Here is a 21,886-nt window from a genome sequence, read left to right as displayed (position 1 = left end):
GAACGTTAAGATGTTGAACTATTGTAAATTCATTTAAATGAATTAATCTCAGAAATTATAATTGCGTGCCGATATGGTTGTCGAACTTTCAACACAATCAAATCTGAAGATATTAATAGTCTCCCCAAATTTCCCAACTTAATATTAAATTAAATTACTAATTGTAAGACATAATTAACTGCCATTTTTATTTACGATCTATTAGCTGCCACTTTATTTATGAATCCCAATTGTTATACTAAAGGAATTAAAAATTACGTTATATGTATATATATAAATCGAAGGGCTTATTGTAACAATGGACTAATTCACATCTTATGAAAACGTTTGGGACAAATAAAAGCCTCTGTCATTCATTTATTTCTACCAATATCACAGTTTCGATACTACGTTGTGGATTAGTCCATTGCTACAATCAGCCCTTCAATTATTAATTACATTCGTCTAAAATATAATTAATTTATTAGTTGCCACGATTATTTATTTGTCAATCCCCGATTTTTACGTTTTATATTATTAATTAATCATTAATTATTTTTCTATGTCACTAAAAACATAAAATAAAAATATGACAATTGATGAATTAGCTCTACTCTATTTTTTCATATAATGTCCGAATAATTGCGATTTTTTTCAAATTTCGAGAATCTAAATTTGCCTCATGCTCTTATCAAACTAGAAGTTGAGATTCAATTAAACCAATCAAAAGAAAGAAAACCAATACCAAATTCAGGGAACTTTGCCTTTGATATTTATCAAATTCAATCTCAAACTCAATCTCTACTATCTTTAGTCTATAGGACTTTATGGATTGCAAAAATGACGATTTAAAAAAATAAGTTTACGCGAAGTCAAAAGAACGCTGCGTCTTCTGCGAAAGAGGGAACGACAACAAAACGAGAAATGCATGAGGGGCGTGCTCGTGATACCCAAGAAAGAGAGCAGCCAACGAGGGCAGAGGGAGAAAGGACTCGTAATCGCCACGAAAAATACAGTCGTTCTCGGTCAGGTCAGACCAGGGACAGGGGCAAGGTGGGATAGGTCTTTGTTCGGAAGGGGCAAATTGTGGGATGAAAAGCTTGTGACACGGCCAGCTGTTCGAATCACGACCCGGGGTCTGCCTGGACGGGTGTAAAGTTTGTTGACACACTCCACTGGCTATTACCGCCATACGATTTTGTATTAAAAAATGCTCCACGAGAAAAAGAGGAAACAACCTTGAAGCCGAAAATCACAGATATTTAAATTGATATTTAGCTTCCCTTCCAATCCGTTATTTTATTTCAATTCTTTCTGGAGTCTCCGCAGAAATTCTTGTCTCTAGAGTCAAGCGAGGTCTACATAACATGTTGTCTATAGAATTACGATAAAATCACGTAAGTTATACGATAATTAATATAATAAATAAAAACAATAAAGTTTAATTGCTCATTATGAGTTTCTTGAATATAAAAAGGAAATTATATAACGTTTCGCTTTTACATTTAGATATTTGTTAAAGTTGAGCCTTTCTACGACATTTCAACACTTTTCGCGCGCTTGCAAATAAAGATCGGTGTATTTGTCAGCTTGTGAAAACAGCTGAATCACGACTCTTGGAAAAACATCAGAGCATTCTTGCAAAAAGCGAGAACTACTTACTTGCGTAAATATCGTTTAAAGTATCACGTTCAATATCAAATCTTGATGAATTTAATTGCTGATGAATCTTTTCAAAGAAAATTGTTCGTTTAGAACCATCGACTGTCACGACTATGCAATTTATGATTGGATTGGATAATTTCGTTAGCTCTGGCTCTAATCTATTTCTAACTAAATATTGTGTCTTTCTTTTCTTCCTATCATAAAACTCAAAATTGAATTGTCTGCTTGGAATAGATTAACCCAAGCGGTATAATTTTGTCTAATCTATTTCTAATTAAATATCGTTTCTTTTTCTTTCTATCGTAGAAAACAACGTTATCTACTTGGAATGAATTTACTCAAGCTACTCTGATATAACTTTGTCTAATCTATTTCCAATTAAATATTATCTTTTTTTCCTTTATATCATAGAAAACAACGTTATCTGCTTGGAATAAAGTGACCCAAACTATTGATACAATTTTGTCTAATTTATTTCTAATTAAATTTCGTCTTTTTCTCTCTATCGTAGAAAACAACGTTGTTTACTTGGAATGAATTGACTCAAGCTATAACTTTGTCTAATCTATTTCTAACTATATACCGCTCCCTTCAAAAATGACACAACTAAAAAAAACAGGATTTTTTAAGTAATTATCGTTAATGAATTAAGTAAACATTATCCTATCATTTATCAAAAGTGAATTTAATTTTATAAAAAATCGTTAAAATGTCATTCAAAAAGGGTGGTTTTTTAAAGGATTATGAAAACAAAAGTGACACAAATGACATTTGATCATATTAATTATATATTCGTTTTATCGATTTGATTAGTCATTAATTTTCTGTCAAGTTGAAAAATTTTCTTTTTTTCTGGGAAACTTAATTTTTTGCATTGTCACTTTTGAAGTGGAGGAGTGATATCACTTTCCATTGTAGAAAACAAAGTTGAAATGTCTGCCTAGAATGGGTTGACCCAAGCTATCGGTATGCTCGATTATGACAGGAGCTATGACTAATTGAGAAGGAACACGAAATCACTAGGCGCAAATTAGAACCAGGACACAACAAATCAAGATTTCTGGCGCACCTTGTTCTTAATGCGAGCATGCTAGCGGAAACGATCGCGAGAGAGAGAGAGAGAGAGAGAGAATTCCTCGAATAAGCAAACCGTGTTTTTTCTCTTTTCTTTTTCTTCGACAGATCTGTCATTATCGTAAATACGTCGGATTTCCCAAATAAAACGCAACTGTATAAGGAATATCGACGGATATATTCTGGGGCATCTCGTTCCCTCAGAGAAACAGGAAAAAAATCATGCGGCACACATATGCTTTTGACGTTTCGCATCCGGCGTCGTCAGGTTAACGCCACCGATTATATCATACGCTTTCGGTAAATCGACCGAATTTGAGATACCGGCGGCGCCGATAAGCGAGAATCAAGATCAACGTCAAGCGATACGACTGCGATCACGCGACGTGACACATCCGTTTTTTTTTTTTTTATTCAGAAAGGAATCTGGAGCCTTGCAGCAAGGGAAGAAGGTAGGAACGTCGCGCGGTCTCGCATGCTTATCGCGTACGCGCCCTCTCACACCGTCTCACTCTCTCTCTCTCTCTCACTCGCTCGCTCTTTTTCGTTCTCTCTTTCTCTCTCTCGCGCGCGCGCTCGTTCCCTCTCGCTCGCTCGCTCTCAGTCGCCGTCAACGGGTAGTGGTTATCTTACCTGTGTGCTTCTCCGTCTTCGGCGTGGAGGCCATCGTTTACCCTGGTATGTCGCTCGCCGGTGACGTCGATCTCACTATCTCACCACTTCCGCGCACCGCCGCATCGTGTACTACACACTGGAGGCTGCCGCGGCGTTTTCAGTCTGTTGTAAACCCGACGCGCATCGCTACATCTTCGTTTGTCGGCCATTTTTCGGGCAGGCGGACGCGCGCGCGCGAGCGCGCGACCCGCCATCGGGCGGCAGGGACGCGAAACCGGGTGGGCCGTTATGGCGGACGCGTTGTCAATCGCGTGACATTTCCCTCCCGCGTGCTTACTCCGCGAACGCGGACGCCGGGTACGGGTCGACGGCGGACGAACGTCCGCGTGTCTTCGCGAGCGAGGCGCGTTAACGAGACGCGACGTGTGTCGCTTACGCCGCACTGTGTGCGGTGAAACTTAACCACGTTGCTCCGGCGCGGCGATTCGGCGTGTATTCCTCGCCACGGAAATCTCGTCAACGGAGTGAACACAGCCACCGAGCGCGCGCACCGCTACAGCGCCGTGCAAAAGTCGTCGCGCGCCGCAAGCGATAGTACAGTCCGCGTGGAAAGTTTACCCGGCGGCGCGTCGACGGCTACAGTCCCAAGCGAAAGTTTCGCGTCGCTCCGGAGAAATTCGCGCGCTTGGCGGATTATTTTGAATCGTGCGAACACGGCGCGTTGTAATCCTTTCCCGTTTTTCACGCGAACGATTGTGTACAGATATCTTTAAGAATCGTATTGCATTTGTTCGTGTTGCTTGAAATCCCCAAAAAATGTTTGCACTTGAAAATAAATAAATATATATTCAAGGAAAAAAGAGGAAACGTAGATTGAGCACAAAAAGCGCAAGCAACACTTACAGCATAAAAAGAAACGAAATAAGAACTTGATCGTATGCACTTTGCGAAACATTCCAAGCATAATTACTCAAATTTCAAGTTTAGAGTAAAAGATCGTCCGGACGACAAAAGGTACACTGCGATCTTGCGATAAAACTCTGCTTCAAAAGCAGCACTTGATATCTGTTACGATAGATCGGTACGATCAATTAATTCCTTCACAACGTTGACAGGGGAAAGGCCCGCGCGATTATTACTCGCAAGGATATCGGGACACTGAGGCAACATGGGCAACTCCGCCTTGAAGAGGCACTACGAGACCGCGGAGAAGACCGCCACCCTGAAGCTGTCGCAGTGCAAACTGGATAAGTTCTCGCGGAAACTCCATGACCTGGCGCCGACGCTGCGCACTCTGGACCTGTCCGAGAACAGTTTCACGACACTGCCGAACGAGATCGGCGACTTCACGCTGCTGAAGCAGCTGAACTTCAGCCATAACCGACTGACCGCTCTGCCCGGTACGCTGGGCGCGCTTGAGAAACTAGAGGGTCTAAACTGCGCCACGAATCAGATCAGATCGATCCCGTTGTCTTTGGCGAATCTGAGCCACTTGAAGCAGGTCAATTTGTCCGACAATCAGATCTCCGACTTCCCGCTGATGTTCTGCGACCTCAAGCATCTGGACGTTCTGGATCTGTCCAAGAATCGACTCACGATCGTGCCGGACGCCTCTGCCGGCCTCCACGTGATCGAGCTTAATCTTAATCAGAATCAAATCGCCACCATCTCCGAGAAGCTGGCGGATTGTCCGCGATTGAAAATGCTGCGATTGGAGGAGAACTGCCTACAGCTGAGCTCGGTGCCCATTAGACTCCTCAAGGACTCCAAGGTCTCGTTGTTGGCGCTCGAAGGGAATCTCTTTGAGATGAAGCAATTCGCGGATCTGGATGGTTACGACACGTACATGGAACGCTACACAGCGGTCAAGAAGAAGATGTTTTAAAGGATAGTTTCACATTGGAAAAGAATGTATTGTTTGTATTATACGTATGAAATTGTTTGGTAGGTATTGAAGTTACCAAACGTCGAATGGATAATGTCGAAGAGAAAAAGATTTAATTATTTGGCACTTTTGTATCATCGATTTAGGGCCATTGTCACCAAGCTTCGATTAACTTAGCTCGCATTAATTCTCCGACATCAGCTTAAGTTGGAAGTCTGCAAAGTTACTAGGCCGACTAAGGCCGAGTTCCACAACTCACGGTTAACTCTTAACCATGAATTGTGGAACTAGGCCTAACCCCCAGTTCCACAACTCTCGGTTAAGAGTTAACTGTGAGTTGTGGAACTGGGCCTAAGGGTGTATTCCGAACCAGATTAGCTTAGCTTATTTTTTTCCTTAGATATTGGCAGTTCTGTAACTAAACCGAGAAGTGTTCCGAACCCGTCGGCTGTCATAACTCGTAACCAATAGAAGCCAGTAGTTAAGTTCGACGGCCGATTACCTTGCTTTCCAGCAAGGACACAGTCAGACACTGTGTAACACAGTGAGTCGTTTCATTTTTGTTTAACGTTGGCAAACAACAAGGATAAAACGACTCACTGTGTTACACAGTCTGAATATGTTCTTGCTGGAAAGCAAGCTTAGTTACGGAACTGCCAACATCTAGGGGAAAAAATAAGCTAAGCTAACCTGGTTCGGAATACACCCTAAGTTAATCGAAGCTTGGTGACAATGGCCCTTAAGAGTAAACAGCCGATGTAGAGATATTTAAAGTGATTGAGAGTATTTTAGATCAGATTTACAAGATATCACAATTTGGAAATATTTTCTTTCTGACACGTATAAATCAAACTTTTTTTTGTGAGATAAATCATAATATCTATCTCTAGACTGTTTATAATGTTTATATCTATGCGATCTATAAATAAGCGTGATTCAGAAATGCACATCGATATCTTTGTCGATAAACGTTAATGACCAAATTAAATAACTGATTTTCGATCAACTGATATTCAACGGAACAGTCATTGTAAATAATTATTTCTTTGTTATTTTTTTTTAATGTTATTTCTTTATTTGATGTAAATCTGAATATCGACGCACGAATATATACGAACATATACGCTTTCAAATAATCTCTTACACAAAATGCCTAAAAGAAATATTCCATCCCTTATTTATACTGTATCTTATATAAATGCTTATTTATCAGAGATAATGATTACGGAATGATATACGTTATTTTATGGCATTCAAAGGACTGTGTACATGTAGCTTGTCAAAATATTTTTTATGTTAAATAAAAGATCTTATCTTTTATAAAATTAAAATAATTTTTTTATTAATAATCTTAAACCAATGATATGAAAATTGTGTTTTGCAGAAGTAGCAATTAAACAGCAACCTGTGTTTGTTTGGAATATATTTAAATGGTCAATCCTTGAAAACATTGCAATTTTTATGATGCACAGATAAATTAAAATGTATTTTCAATTTTGCTGAATTTTTCAAATTAAATTGAATGCATGTAATATTTAACATTATTTATAAAATTAAATCGAGACGAATACGGATCGAAAAAGTTCGAATTCTGACCATTCCTGCCGAAAATTAATAATAAATTCAATGGAAATCAAAACAAAAATGGAAATAAAATTAGATTAAAGCGATGCAATGCTGTTAAAATAACAGGTACAGCACTTTTTTTTTTAATATGATTTGAATACACGTCTGTGTTTTCATAAATTATATCAAATAACACAGTTATTATGCATTTAAAAAAATATTTGAAGAAATATGTTTCTCGAACGATATAAACTTTCCTGTGATGCATTGAATTGTATGACGAATGTTGACTGTTAATAATTGTATAACTTTTATATACGGATACAAACATACCGTGTCGCTTCCACACGGTTGTGAAAATAATAAGATCGTTGAACTTTCTTATGGTCAACTGCGTATTAACCTTCAGCTGAGCTGACGATCGTAAGAATTCTCTAAATTACAGATTACGCAAGACAAGAGACATTTATCGAGGAAATTCTGCAATAAAATCGACATTTCCATATTTATTTATATCGAATATGTATTACATTATTTATAACGCTTAACGCGCAACATTGCGTTCACACATTTCGTTGAAATTTCACAATGCAACACATGTTTTGCTAATAACACTATCATAGCCTTTTTAAAAATTAATTTTGGATATACCATATTTAACTATCAACTTTCAGAATTATTTAAAATTTCTTCTCTTTTAACGCGCAAATTGTTTTGAATTTTTAATGTATTATACATTTAATTGTATTAAAAATGTTTAAATATATATTATACATTCACGTTAATGTATATATTGTATTTAATATTTAACATATTGTATTTAATATATAGTACGTTTCTCTCCGTGAAGCATTAAAACAAATAGTGAGAAAGCAAGATGTTAAGAACACACAAAGAAATTAATTTCTAGATTAATTTATTAGTTATATATTTGATATCATAATTTAATATTATTTTTGTTTACAAACTTTTACTTTATTAGTAAAAGAATGTGTCATGCATTTTAGAATGTAAATTTTATTTTATAGCGAATTCGGTCACTCACACTACTCTGATCGGTGCACATTAGACTGCTTTATATAAGGTATCTGAATGCAGTGGTATGATATAATCAACTTTAACAATGAAATAATACATGTATGCTCTATTAAATAATGTGACAATGCCATTATTGGCCATTTAATGTGATAATGTTATTATGGGCCATTTAATCGTTTAAATTATTCATATGCTTTTAACATTTAACTTCGCCGCATGTAGATATAGCAGCTTTTAGTATACACTAATCTAGTGTAATGCAAGTGACCGAATTCGCTATTAGTTACAGACTTCGTCCATAATTTATGTGTATGTCAAGAGCAATAGCCCTAAGGCGTCTTTGCTACCTATTGCAATAATAGAAAATGATATCATGAAGAATTCTCATTAAGACCATATATGTAATACAGACAAAATTTTATTAAAATTTTGATACATTCTATTAGACTTATTTACTGCGTCGCGCGTCGTCCGATCAAAGATTCACGATGAGCCTTTTTACGTACATTTACGAGAGCTCGTTTTATGAAATTTGGCTTTTGTCAAAATTCGTGCAGTAGCCATTCATTGAATGAGAATTAATATCTTCTGCTTAAAATCTACTTTCCTTTTAATCCTTTAATTTTCCATATTTAACAATATCGAAGTGCTAGAACGTGAGAAGAAATGCGATTGAACTATGCGATCGATAAATATATTTATTTGTTGAAACAAAATTTCATAAATCAAGGATTCTCTTCATGTTTTTGATTTTGTTCAAATCAGTTATCATATATATTTATATAGTCACAAATATATATTTATTGGTATTTAGGCATACACGTTTCAAACATTCTTCAAATTTTTACGTATATTTATGGTCTCTTCGTGTACGCTTCTTTGAAGAAAATATATATATAATTGTGTGTATGTAATCTTGTTTCTTTGTTAAAGTTACAAAGGAAATAAATTATGTATTTATTTTTATACCATTTTTTATTACATATCAATTGATATAATCGATTTGTTTAAAATCGAAAGTCTTTGTAGATATATCAATAATTTCAATAATTTATATCAATAATAAGTTAATGAATATTAAAAGAGCTCCTTATTTTCAAAACAAAAATAAATTTTTATTTTTAAAACGTTAGCGTAATATTCTGGAGGCTTGTTGAGAAACTGAAAGAATTATACAATTTTGCCATTTCCAGTTTCGAAGCATTTTCTGTTATTATTGACGAATCAGCATCTTCATGTATCAAAGATATAAACAAAATATAATAGCTTCTATTTTACGCAATTAAAGTGGACGAATTTTGAAAACTGAATACGTCAAATAAAGTTCAAAATAAAATTTTATATATCGCAACTTCGCAGATTGCAACGTTCTTTGTTCATCAACACGTGAATATATATAAAATAGTTATCATTTTATTAGATTTCTACTCCTTTTGTAGAGATTCAATTCGCAAGTAAACTATAACAATAAAATAAGATGAAGGGTATGTAATGTAGAAGACAAAAGAAGTATAATGTTACTCGTAACTCGAAGAATTCTATTTTATGATATAAATTTTCATAAAAGAAATCTTACAACATCGAGGTTTCTTTAACAGTAATGACAAGTAACACGATCACGAATACGTAAGATTACTTTAATTTCGGTTTAACTTATTAGCTCTTTTTTAGTTTTTCTTAGAATTAGAAAAAAATAAGGAGTAAATTGAACCAAGATGAAATTAATCTTATATTAGTGGAACCAGACTTCAAATTGCTAACATTTTGTTTTCTATTTGATGTATAAGACTGTTAAATTTGACAATTTGCCAGCAGATTCAACTAGAATAATAGCGAATTGGAATCAATTGCATTGGCATTAAGCATATACGTTCCGTCAGTAAAATCTATCGACGTAATCTAACAAGCATGCAGAATAGAGTAGAACATTGCAATGTATTGGCATCAAATGTATTAAAGGCCTGTTCCATCTTCAAATAAATCATGTGATAAATTATTTAATGGATAAAAACGCGAATGAAAGAGAGAGAAAATGAAAGCAAATAAGAGAGATTTATCAAAAGTTGGAATAATTCCGCCTACTTTATCAGCAACTCTCGATATATTTAACAGTTCCCAATATATTTGACAGCTCTTGATATAATTGGCAGCTGATTGTCAGTAGGAACTGAATGTAATCTATTATTTCGTAATCATAAAATATTATTTATTTTTAAATGGAACGGCTAGATTGTATCCGATTTTTACAATCAATCTGCTATCACGTTTTATTGACAAATTTATATTTCTGTTGACGTTCTGTCAGCAGAAAATTTACAGTAAACACTGCTATTATCACTTTTCGATAAATTTAACTGTTAGATGAAAAATGTATATACAAATAAATGAAACACGTGAATGTGTAAAGCTTTCTTAGCCGACATGATCGACGTCTGTCGCTGCTAAATCGGCCATTGACAAGCGAACGAAAGACTGCCGAAGAAAACTGCATCGAGCAATTTTGCAAGTCTGTGATATGGATAAGAGCGGTGCATTGTTATGAAAGATGTATGTACTGCTTGAACGTTTGAGATGTTCATGCAACGCGTGGACGACGCAATCGCGGTAGGAATGATCATTTCTTAAATAATAATTCCGATCGCTCGTATTTGTCACGCTATTCCGAATACTTGAATGACTGAAATATTGATTGTTTATGTTATGTCTGTACCGTAAAAGGAGACCCAAATAACGACCACCGCCGGCCATTTTGAATCGAGGGCCACGTTCCACAAGCTAAATGTCGTTTCTAACGTGAAGGTGCTTTTTCATGCTCGACGCTCATTTTTAACGGCAAAACAGGTCATGTAATTAAAATTGACGCTTAATATTTGTCAATTTTTATCACGTGATCTGTTTTGACGCTAAAAATGGTAATTGTTGTTATTGCAATAAATTTTATATTATTGTATAGTTCGTATATCATTCGTACAACTAATCCTTTAATTAAACAGAAACGATTAATATATATTGTTCTTTTAAAAAAGTACGTATTAATAAACTTAACAAGTATGTATTACATAAATAAATTTTTGAAATCGCTCTCATCTTAATTGTCGTCTCAAATAATAATTTCAAACATATTTTTTCTTAAAATATGTAAAAAGACATAAGCCGGAGCCCCAAACTTTTGTAAAAAGCCTCTAAATGTAAAAGGCTTTTTACAATAAGCCATTAATAATAAATCAGAAATCAGAAGGTATAAGAAATTGATCAATCACAGTCGAATGTGAAAAGAATAATCGATTATGATTTGTCAATTTTTAGCTTCTGATAATTTCTAATTTATTACTAATGGCTTTATTGTATAGAAAATCTTTAATATATATTTCGATCGGTATGGCAGTTTTAACATGAATGTCAGTGTTTAAAAATATAAGAGATTGAGGCCGATATTTATAGTCGATTCGTAAATTTAAGACTGTTAAATACATGTGTCTTATGAACCAATCAGAGAGCTGTATTAAAACATTTATACTCTCTTAAGACAGTCTTAAAATAAAAATGGACTATAATTATGAATACCGCCCTAAAGTCTGGTGCATATGTTGATATTCTGAAACAACAAATAAGTTTTTACAACATATATTATACAATATATTATTATGTAATATAATATATATTCTAATTAATATGCAATAAAACCTTAAAAATTTTGATAATTATTGTAAACAGATAAAATTAGAATTTAAAAAGTAATAGCATCAACCACTATCACAAAGGATGAGGAAATGAATTTTACCTGGTAAACATTTTTTTCAGAATTTTCACATCAATTGGAATTCTTTTTAGAAACATTAAGGAAGTCTACATCTTTTCTTAGAATTTTTCATATGTGAATTCTGAAATATTCTGAGAAATATTCTAAGAATTGTTCACACGACTTGTCATTCTATAATTTCTGAAAAAATATCTTAAATTTTTTTAGATTTTATAAAATTTCATCAGAAATTATAGAATGAAAAATTTTAGAAATTTCAGAAATTCTAAAAAAAAATGTAAACTTTCTCGGCACTTTCGAAAAAGTCTCAATTTAAAAAAAAAATGATAAATTAAATTATTCAGAAATTCTGAAAAAATTTAAAATTTACATAAAAATTCTGAGAAAAAATTTTCAGTAAACATCAAATGTGTCAGTTTGACAGGATAAACCAATGGAGGAGCCATTCGATCGCCAGGTGTTTCCTGAAGGGCATCGCCGAAACATCGTTACATCCCTACGCGTTTCGCAGTGTCGTTTCACGGTGGCGCGTCTGATTCGCGTAGTATCCCAGCAAGTGTTTCCCCGAACATGGCGGACGGTGCTCGTTCGAATTTCCATGGGATACAATGAACGTGCGCCGAGCTCGCCGCGGTAATGCCGATAACTGAGGGCGTGTCGTGATCGTGTAGTCGGCCTACGTGGGTGCCCGGGGCGTCGTCGTGATTGTGGCGCGGCAGTGCGATACTTGTGCCGCCCGCGGCGCGCGGGGGAGCCGCGAGGGCGCCGACCGAGCGAGCGATCCGAGCGAGCGTGGAACGAGCCGACCGTGGCGGGGCCCCCCCATGCTTGTGTATCGTCGAATGTCTGACCGGAGTCGGAGGATGAAGACCGCATGTAGCAGCGCATGATTCCACGGCCGAGAAGCTTAGGTACGACCGTCCGGATCATACCGGACTGGATCCGTGCAGCTACTCGATCCGATCCGAACCGAACCGACAGATCCGAGCTTGGAGTCGCGCGGTGCCGGGTCGGGCGCGGGTTTATTTACGACGCCGTGGCGTCCAGAACGTCGCGCGCGACGAGCCACCCGTCCAGAACCATCACCGCGTCGTCACCGTCCCGTCGCCAAGGGCCGATCGGGCCTCCGAGGGTTGATGGTTCTTCCATTCCTCTTTCTCTCTCTCTTTCTTGCCTTTCTTCTCTCTTTCTCCTTTCTCCCTGTTTCTATCCGTCCTTCGCGCCGTCCTCGTTGGATTGATCGAACCGACGCAAGGAATCGCTCGCGTAGAGAAACGCGGAGATTCCGTAAGAGCGAAGAATACAGTCCCGCCGAACGCGGTTTCCGTTGGATGCATCCGTGAACGTTGCTGCACCGCGCGAACGGCTCCGAGAAGCGTCACGGCGCTCTCTCCTTCGACAGCGAGAGTGAGTGCGCCGGACTGTTTTTTTAATGAGATGCCGATCATATGGTCGCGCGACCGCGTTCCCGTACGTCGAATTGTGTAACGTTAGTCGTTGTGGCAGGTGGCGATGAACGGTATGGCGAATAATGATTTACCTGGATTTTCCTCGCACCTTTGAACGGGGACGCGCGCGGCCCCGTTGGTTACCTCGAACGCTTCTCGAGCGTCGTCGGTGATGTTCCGAGTCGAATCGCGTGTCGTTCTGTTAATTATATTCGAGAACTTTCTATACCACAGATTTATGCAAGTATTCGCGATAATCTGCAAACGGTTTTAACAATCGTATATTTACGATTTTAGTCAGATATATACAATCTAAAGCTTTTAGAGTGAATCTCGCTCTGAAGAGTAAAATCTCATTTTGAAGAGTCAAATTTCTTAAAGATTGAAAATTGAACCATTCTTTTCCAAGACTGACTCAATTTTCACTCTTTAGAGTGATATTTTACTTAAAAAAAAATTAGAGAGGTTAGAAACTTGTAATAACGAAGACTAACTACATTGTTTTTGCCCCCTTTTTGTATCGCAGCATATAAAGAAAAATCGTAACAAATTTCTCATACTATTGATATAATTAACTTGATGAAACAGATTTGGAAAGTGAGAGATATGAAGTCGTAATAAGTTTAAATTTTGTGTTATCTTATGTTTACCAACAGTTTATTTATATATATATATATAGAAGTTAAAGGTCTTTTACAGAGATTATTTATAAGATATATAGTGTCTCTTTATTGTTGTAGCTTGACTTAACTCTCTAGTAGATACACAACAAATAAGAGTCTAACGTCTTTAAGCATTGAAGCTGAATCTTGGATGCTTAATTTTCACATGGATTTATATACCACATATGTAGTCATTTAAACTGAGTGTTTCTAGTAGTGTTATTCTTGATCATATTTGATTATTACAGCTATACTGTTTATGATTTAGAAACAGGATAGAAAATGTCAGAAGCTGAAGAAAGTCTGGTAGCGCCCGATAGTACCACAAAGGAACAGCGAGTCGGTTTCTCTCATGGAGATGACGTTCTTCAACACAGAGATGGCAAATATTACCTTGGTACAGTTGTCGAGGTACGAACAAACTTATATTTCTCTTTAGTGATATTTAATAGTAATATTTAATAATGTTGCAACTCAATAACACTGAAATTTACTTCTACACTAAAGATGTCTTGTCAAATTTCTGGACAACACATCTTCCTGGTCATTGTTTAGAGAACTTACAAAATTGGCAATGCCAGACTCGGATGTTATGTGTGTTCTTTGTAAACAATCTCAGCCTAAGACTGACAATGACATTATCGTTTGTGATAAATGTAGCCGTGGCTATCACCAATTGTGTCATCAGGTACATATTAGGAATCTTACTTGATATCTGAAATTATAGAAATAAGTTCGATTATATTAATTAGAAACTGATAGAGATATAGAATATAATTATTATGCATTTGCAGCCTGAAATATCAAAACCAGAGTCAGGTAGAGATATTCACTGGATATGTAGAAGGTGCACAGATAGTCAGCCGCGTACGCGTGAATCTTGCGAGCCAAAAAATTCTATGGTTAAAGCAAGCATTAGAAAAGTTTGCAGCGGTAGGGACCAACCTCAACCACCACCAGATGACATGACAAAATTGCCATATGATGTAAGATTTAAGTATAATAGTAATAAAATGTATATTATTGTGCTCCAATAGTGTTTATATAATTATATTATTTTTATATATAAAACAGAATGTGCGCTTTAAAAATTTATGACAATAAAAATTCTACAAGATATTTTTACTATAACATATAATTTCAGCCTGATATGTTAAGTTGGGATAATCATCACAGAGTGAACGCTGAACAAATTTATTGTTACTGTGGACTAAATGGTGAATGGTATGCACAAATGTTACAATGTGGTCGTTGTAGACAATGGTTTCATGAAAAGTGCATCAGGTGCTTAACTCATCATTTGTACAGTGGTGATAGGTAAGTAAATATAAAAATGATTCAATTTAATTTGAATATACAGGTTATTCTTATTGAAGTACGAGTTTTTAAAATATACAGGTCATCTCAATCACTATCATCTTACACTTTTCCACAATCTTTAATTTTCTAATTAATCTTTTAAAATTGAGACATATACACACACATGAGGGAACTCAGGATTCATTGACTACGAATCAACTGCTCTTACATGTTATCCCATACAAGTCCTCTTCATGCAATTTTATGTAGTTAAATTATTAATAATTTTTACAGATTTTATGTATTTGTTTGTTCAATGTGCAATCATGGGAAAGAATTTATTCGGCGTTTAGAAATGAAATGGGTAGATCTGGTGCACCTGATGTTGTACAATCTGACTGTTTATAACGCTAAAAAGTATTACGACTTGGACACTGTTCTTATACCTTACGCAAATGACAACTGGTCGACCTTACAGCTTCCAACACGGGTAGGAGTCTTCAACATTGGAATATATATATATATATGTCATCTATAAAACAAATTATTCTAATTTATATTTAATTATAATATTTGATAACGTTTATGATAATATTGTGTATATATTTTTAGATTAAAAATGTCAGTCTCGATGTACGTAGGCAATCAATATTGACAGCATTGACAACTAATAGAAACAGGTTTAAATGTGGTAAAGAAATAAAAAAGCGCACTACAATATGGGGTCTCCGTGTCAGACTGCCACCACCTTCTCCGTTTATCAGTTTACCAATATCTGGTGAAATAGATGATTCTGTATTACGTAGATGTTGGGCTGGTAATAAAAGACTGCAATACCTTCCTCCTTCAAAAGAGTTAGTATAATGCAATCATAAATTGTATACAATATAAAATCAATTATTAATTTTTAGCATACATACATTAACATTTATGTAATGCGTAAAACTTATTATTTCAGTCCGGTGATTTTGCCAGAAATTACAAAACAATTGATTGCGTTAAAACAAAGGGTGTCAGAGAATGTAGAAATACCTGTGAGTCCTACACTTATAGCAATGCGAGGTACAATTTATCAAAATTCGGAAGCAGAGCAAAGTTCATGTCCAAGTCCACCTCCATTAACTGAATCCAGTCAATCGATAGAATCTTTAAGAAACAGGTATACTATTTTACACATATTTATTTACTTTTATTTCATCAAACTGTTTTTTTTTCTTTAAGACAATATAAGTTCAATTATTTCTATTATTAGCCCATATATATATATATATATATATATGTAATATACAGAGTGTATTTGAAATAACGCCCACTAATCATACAGTGCTATTCCTAAAAACTGAGTCTTCTATCATTTTGCAATTTCCGCAATATTTAACGAGATATTAATTTCTAAAGATTGCCGAATAAATGGATAAATTGTATAAGACAATTTTAAAATATCTTTCAGTGTTCCTTGTGAAAGATTTTAAAGATATTTCTTAAAGAATTCTTAAAGATATCTTAAAGTTGTCTTATCGATTTTAGACATTTTGCTCATTGGGTAACTAAAAAAAAGTATTGCGAAAATTGCAAAATAATAGAGGACTTTTTGACTTAGTTTTTTTATCAGGAATAGCACTATGTGATTAGTGAGCATTATTTCAGATACACTCTGTATATACAGGGTTCTCGTATCGTTCGATTTTTTTAGATATTTTCGATGTATTAACGACAAAATATTTCAAACAAGTTTCTAATAAAGAATTAATTGTGTGAAAAAAATTTCAAAATGGTTTATTTTTTAACAAAAAGTTAGAAGTCAACTTAAATTTTTTTTAAACAGAACTATATATTTTTCTTTTTATATTATAGTTTATACACACAAAGATGAATTCAATGCTTTAACATAATGTATTATTTTGATTATTGAATTTGAAGGTAATTTTAATTAATATTTAAAATATAACTCATGATTCTGTCGTCGATACTAAATTAGTGAGTCCCAAACATAATGAACGTAACCATGTTAAGAAACATACAAAGAGAATCATACAAGATTCTGTTGGTGAGATACAATGAGATATAATTACGGAACCAGTTTATCATGTTTAATGCTGTATGTTACATATTCGAGAACAAATCGCTACTCTCATACCGAAAAAATAGATATGATGTTATTAGTATTTGATGAATGCAAAAGAAATGCACGTGAAGCTGTCGCGTTATTTATAGTGAACAATATCCGGATAGAGTTCCTCCGTGAAAACTTTTTATAATATTATGCATTCTTTACACGACAAATTTCTAGATGAAAGACTCAATATATGGATAATATTATTTCTATGTATGTTTCTTAATATGATCATGTTTGTTTACGTTTGGGTCTTACTGTTTTATGTATCAACGACAAATCGTCAGCATATCATGAATTATGTTTTAAGTATTATAATTAAATTATCATGAAAGATCCAATGATTAAGAAGATATATAGTAATGTATCATCTTTTTGTATACTATAATAATATTAAAAAACAAATTTCTATTTAAAGAAATATATAGTTGGATTTTAATTTTTTTTTTAATGAACTATTTTGAAATTTTTCTTATGCAGTTCTTCATTAGAAACCAATAAACTTTTGCTCGAAACATTTTGTCATTATTTCATCAGCAATATCTAAAAAATTGTAACGATCGATACGATCCTTTGCATACATGTATATTGTAGAAATTGAACGAGTGGAGTGAATGCATGTAAAACATATGAAAGGCGAGAGACAGCAAAGAATCTAGATGCTAAATCAATGACAGAATACAAAACTTTATTTTTATAGTAATTGTAAATGTTTTATAGCAATCAAAGTGTATAGAAGTTTAAATATTTCAGTATTAATAAATGACTTTATTCTATTTCACATTACAATTTCAATGTTCTCTCTTGATATCTCTATTCGTATTATACTTATAATTCATACAACATATACATGTATTCAAAATATCATGAAATAAAACATTATTTTAACACATCTTAAAATCTTCTATTAGACAATTTAAATTATTTTTATAGATATTGCAACATAGGCGGCGGTTTTGTAAAAAAGTCATTCCCATTTCCTAAGTTGAGTGTACAAAAAAGACTTCGTCGTCTATTAGCATTAAGCAATTCACGAAGAATATTACGTAAACAGAAGAAAAGAGTAAATGAAGGTAGTAAGGAAATATCATTGGAAGACAGAGAAGCAAGATACAGAAAAGCAAGAATATTATTGAAGAACGCCATTGCCAAAGTAAAGGAAAGGAAGGTAAGATTATTGCATATTCATGTAAAAGCATGATAAAGTGATATGATAGTTATTTAAATTTATTACTTGTCTTCAGGAAGAATAAAAGATTGACTATTGCATTATATTTTTTACTAACAAGGGAACCTCTCGAGGTGTCAAATTCTGATTTTAATGAAACTTTGTGAACTTGTAGCTTACATAAAGAGATGAATTTAGAAAAAATCAGTGCGGCTAAAAAACGGTTTGAAGGGGTGAAATCATCTCTTACATGTACAGCGATTTTCAGCTTTTTCCGTTATATCTCGAAAACTATTTGAGATATAAAAAAATGTTTTATACAAAAGTTTTACAACAAAATTAGCTGTATTCAATCGCGTTTTTAGAATAATTATTTAACAATTTTTTTCGAAAATTTTGAAAAAATCGCGAACATTCAATATAGAGTTACTCGCAGGTTGCCAAAACTGTAGTGTTATCTGTTTAATTCATATATATAAGATGTTGGATTTTTACAGTAATTTATTCGAGTAACTCACCTATTCGATCGCAAAATCTCATCTTGAAACCTTGGATTATATGTTAGTATTCACAGCAAATCATTATATAATTAAAACAAACCTATTTAAATTCATTCCATAAGTTCGGAGTGTCGAATATAATAAATATAAAGTATATAGATATTGTGTTACAGATTTTAGTATGTGACGCAAATAACATGTTTTCCATAGATATTATAAAGACATTATAAGAATAGAAATCTAAGAACGCGAAATCTAACATAGTTATAAGATGATTGCTGATGAGGATTCCAAAGAGAATTGAAACGTTCAAGAATTCGAATAAAGATGATTCCAACACATCACATGGATTGACAAGTTTACTTTGTTGACAAATTATTACGCACCTCCGCTCGCGTTGACTCTTATTAGCCCAATTAGTTTATATTTTTTTATATCTCAAATAGTTTTCGAGATATAACGGAAAAAGCTGAAAATCGCTGTATACGTAAGGGGTGATTTCACCCCTTCAAACCGTTTTTTAGCCGCAACTGATATTTTCTAAATTCATCTCTTTATGTAAGCTACAAGTTCACAAAGTTTCATTAAAATCAGAATTTGACATCTCGAGAGGTTCCCTTGTAAGTAAAATGCCTTCTTGCATACAAGAATGATAAATAATGTCATTTTCGTTTCTGTTAATGCAGAGCAAACCACAGAGCTCAGAAGCATCCGATTTACCGCCAACACCTCCAACTTCTGTTTCTGGACCGCCAACACCACCAGCTACAACATCAGGTATATCCGAGCTATCCGTGCCTAGTTCTGTGGATCTAATGCATCCTCTGCCACCTTCGACACCTGCAGACACAAGTGGAGATGAAACCAGTTCAAGAGGAACTCTTGATTCTTTTATTCCACTACCCAAAGATTTTGAAGGAAAGAATAATCCATTCAGTGATTTAGTGGGCACGCCTTGTAGCAATCAGACAAATGTACACCATTCCTCAAGTACACCGTTACCTTACAATCAGTGTCCCATTACCTTGCCTCTGCCACTGACGCCTGTGATCTCGCAACCGCCAGTGGTACGTCCAGCCAAAAGGCAGTTATCGGAAAAGGACATTATCATTGATAGAAATGGGCAAGTAAAACGTAGAAGGCAACATCGACGAGGACGACCACCTGTCCAACAGCAAGTCCAGCAACAATTTCAGCATACTGCTAGCAAAACGGCAACTATTATACCGGCTCGTAATAATGAAATTAAAAGTGAATTTGCCAGGAATTTAAGAAGTTCATTTAATGGTGCCTCGAGCAGTGCAAATAGTCAAATTGGGAATTGTGTGGATTATGCCTTAAATGGTAGGAGGTTGAGACAGCGGCAAAGTAATGATAAATTACCTCCCCCCGATCCGCAACCACAAAGAAAGAGCAGTATATCTTCATCTCCAAAGTGTTCGCCTGTAAAGCAAAGTGCGCCTGACATATCTCTGGATGATTTGAAATCTTCGGTGAATATTTACTTCGGTGCAGCTAATAGAATAGCTGCTGGTGAAAAGTTTGTCATCAAAGCGAAGAGGATAGGGCCAAACGGTCAGACACAATACCTCATCGAATGGGAGGGACTCAATACTTAACGGTAAATAATCCGCTTACTACGAATATATTACGCAATCGTATACAACTTTTAAGTTCAAATCAAGCGTAAGATGGCGATCACTTCCTCGGCATTTTATAATCAATTCTTTCGATTTGCTTTTACGGCAAAATGATTGTGATCGATTGTTTTGCGTTACATGCACTGCCACTTGTTACGTACATTTCATTAAAATGTATGTATTTATCGGCGTAGAATATGTGAATGTTCTTGTAAACGTACGTTTCTTATTTTATTAAATTATTAATTTGAATCTTGTGCGAGAGATTTTTGTTACGCACAATAGATATTATTGTTAGACGATGAATTCATTGCAGAATCAAAAATAAAATTGCTTTATCGAATAGTGTGTCAAATTATATTAAAAAGACGATTTTTTTACGTTTATTTATATTTTTAACCACAAAAAAGTATACGCTCCATATCGATTATCAACGTGTACATCTCATCGTTCATACATACATCTATTATATATAGTTAAACGAATATACACACCGAAATATACCTGCTTGAAAAAAAACGTTTGCAAGAACAATCGGATGTATTGCTTATCAACTGTAAATAGTGTAGCATAGTAGACTTGCGGAAGTATTAACGATGTAAGTCATGCGAGAAAAAAATTCCGTACGATTTACATTCGTTACAGAAAGATTGGCCAATCGTCTTCTCTAAATATCACTGCTAAACTGCGAATAACAATAAAAAATGAATTGAACTAGATATTTGGCAAAAAAAGTGAATTGAACTAGATATTCTTATACTAACGTACTAGCAAATGTTAGTGGTTAGTAGTAAAGAACAAAATAAAGCAGACATCCTGCGCAAAGGTTATTTTTCAATACACTTGTAGAGATAATCGTCGCTTTCTGTAATTTCATTGTCTTGGGTTACATTTTATCCTTTCTGTACATGACAATACATGATGCAAATTTCTCTAGAAATTTATCTTAATTTTTACATTTATAAATTAGTTTATATATATCTGATATTGAATGCATGAAAGGAACGCAGTCATAATATTCTCTTCATAATATTTTTATCAATCAGACTTATCAATCTTGTGTACTTGAGACGATGAAGATACAGATTTAGCATTGCTCATTATTATACAAGACTAAGAGAAAATGGCACATCTGTTTCATAACATTTGAAATTAAACGAAAGGCACACTGAATATGTAAGTAATTGGCCAAGTTATCTGTGCAAAAGTAATACCGTAAATATGAACTACTCAAAACTGTGTTAACAAGCACACAATACGTGAGCTCATTATTGTGTAGTTATGCACTGTAAAAAATGATCTTTATGTATTAAACAACTAGAAGCTAAATTATGATTGTACATAAGTATAATGGTATCTAAACTGTCAATGTAACACAGTTAGATATAGTAGTCAGTAAATGTAACAGTGTCGCAAATTATCTTACAATAATTTTTGATACAAATTATTTTATACAACAACTCCGGATCCTGCT

The 21,886-nt window shown here is 34.6% G+C and overlaps 3 protein-coding genes across 6 annotated transcripts in view; 2 read left to right on the top strand and 1 right to left on the bottom strand.

The window, feature by feature from the left end:
• Positions 1-3,563, bottom strand: part of C3G (C3G guanyl-nucleotide exchange factor) — an 81,742-nt gene extending 78,179 nt beyond the window's left edge. The window contains exon 1 of the mRNA XM_018444999.1: positions 3,352-3,563. Within this exon, the coding sequence (XP_018300501.1) occupies positions 3,352-3,385 (34 nt within the window). The 5' untranslated portion in view covers positions 3,386-3,563. The remainder of the gene's footprint in view (positions 1-3,351) is intronic.
• LOC108720801 (leucine-rich repeat-containing protein 57) lies at positions 2,813-5,787 on the top strand. 4 transcript variants are annotated; one of them, XM_018445005.1, is made up of 2 exons: positions 2,813-3,170; positions 4,449-5,787. In XM_018445005.1, the coding sequence occupies exon 2, from the start codon at positions 4,502-4,504 to the stop codon at positions 5,216-5,218; it is 717 nt and encodes a 238-aa protein (XP_018300507.1). In that variant the 5' UTR covers positions 2,813-3,170; positions 4,449-4,501; the 3' UTR covers positions 5,219-5,787. The 4 variants fall into 4 exon arrangements, with proteins under 4 accessions (XP_018300507.1, XP_018300506.1, XP_018300505.1 ...); XM_018445004.1 differs by lacking the exon at positions 2,813-3,170 and adding an exon at positions 3,276-3,396; XM_018445003.1 differs by lacking the exon at positions 2,813-3,170 and adding an exon at positions 3,618-3,756.
• An 8,414-nt stretch (positions 5,788-14,201) lies between these two features.
• On the top strand, positions 14,202-20,555 carry Pcl (polycomb protein Pcl). The gene is made up of 9 exons (XM_018444826.1): positions 14,202-14,380; positions 14,487-14,678; positions 14,837-15,009; positions 15,286-15,481; positions 15,604-15,845; positions 15,950-16,150; positions 18,038-18,272; positions 19,459-19,549; positions 19,619-20,555. Exons 1-9 carry the CDS (start codon positions 14,267-14,269, stop codon positions 20,389-20,391), a joined length of 2,217 nt encoding a protein of 738 aa, XP_018300328.1. The 5' UTR covers positions 14,202-14,266; the 3' UTR covers positions 20,392-20,555.
• Positions 20,556-21,886: the final 1,331 nt, after the last annotated feature.

This window comes from Mycetomoellerius zeteki, unplaced genomic scaffold (assembly GCF_001594055.1).
Source record: "Mycetomoellerius zeteki isolate Tzet28-1 unplaced genomic scaffold, Tzet1.0 scaffold155, whole genome shotgun sequence".
Classification (NCBI taxonomy): domain Eukaryota; kingdom Metazoa; phylum Arthropoda; class Insecta; order Hymenoptera; family Formicidae; genus Mycetomoellerius; species Mycetomoellerius zeteki.
Note: the sequence above shows the minus strand (reverse complement) of the source record. Positions and strands in the feature narration are given on the sequence as shown.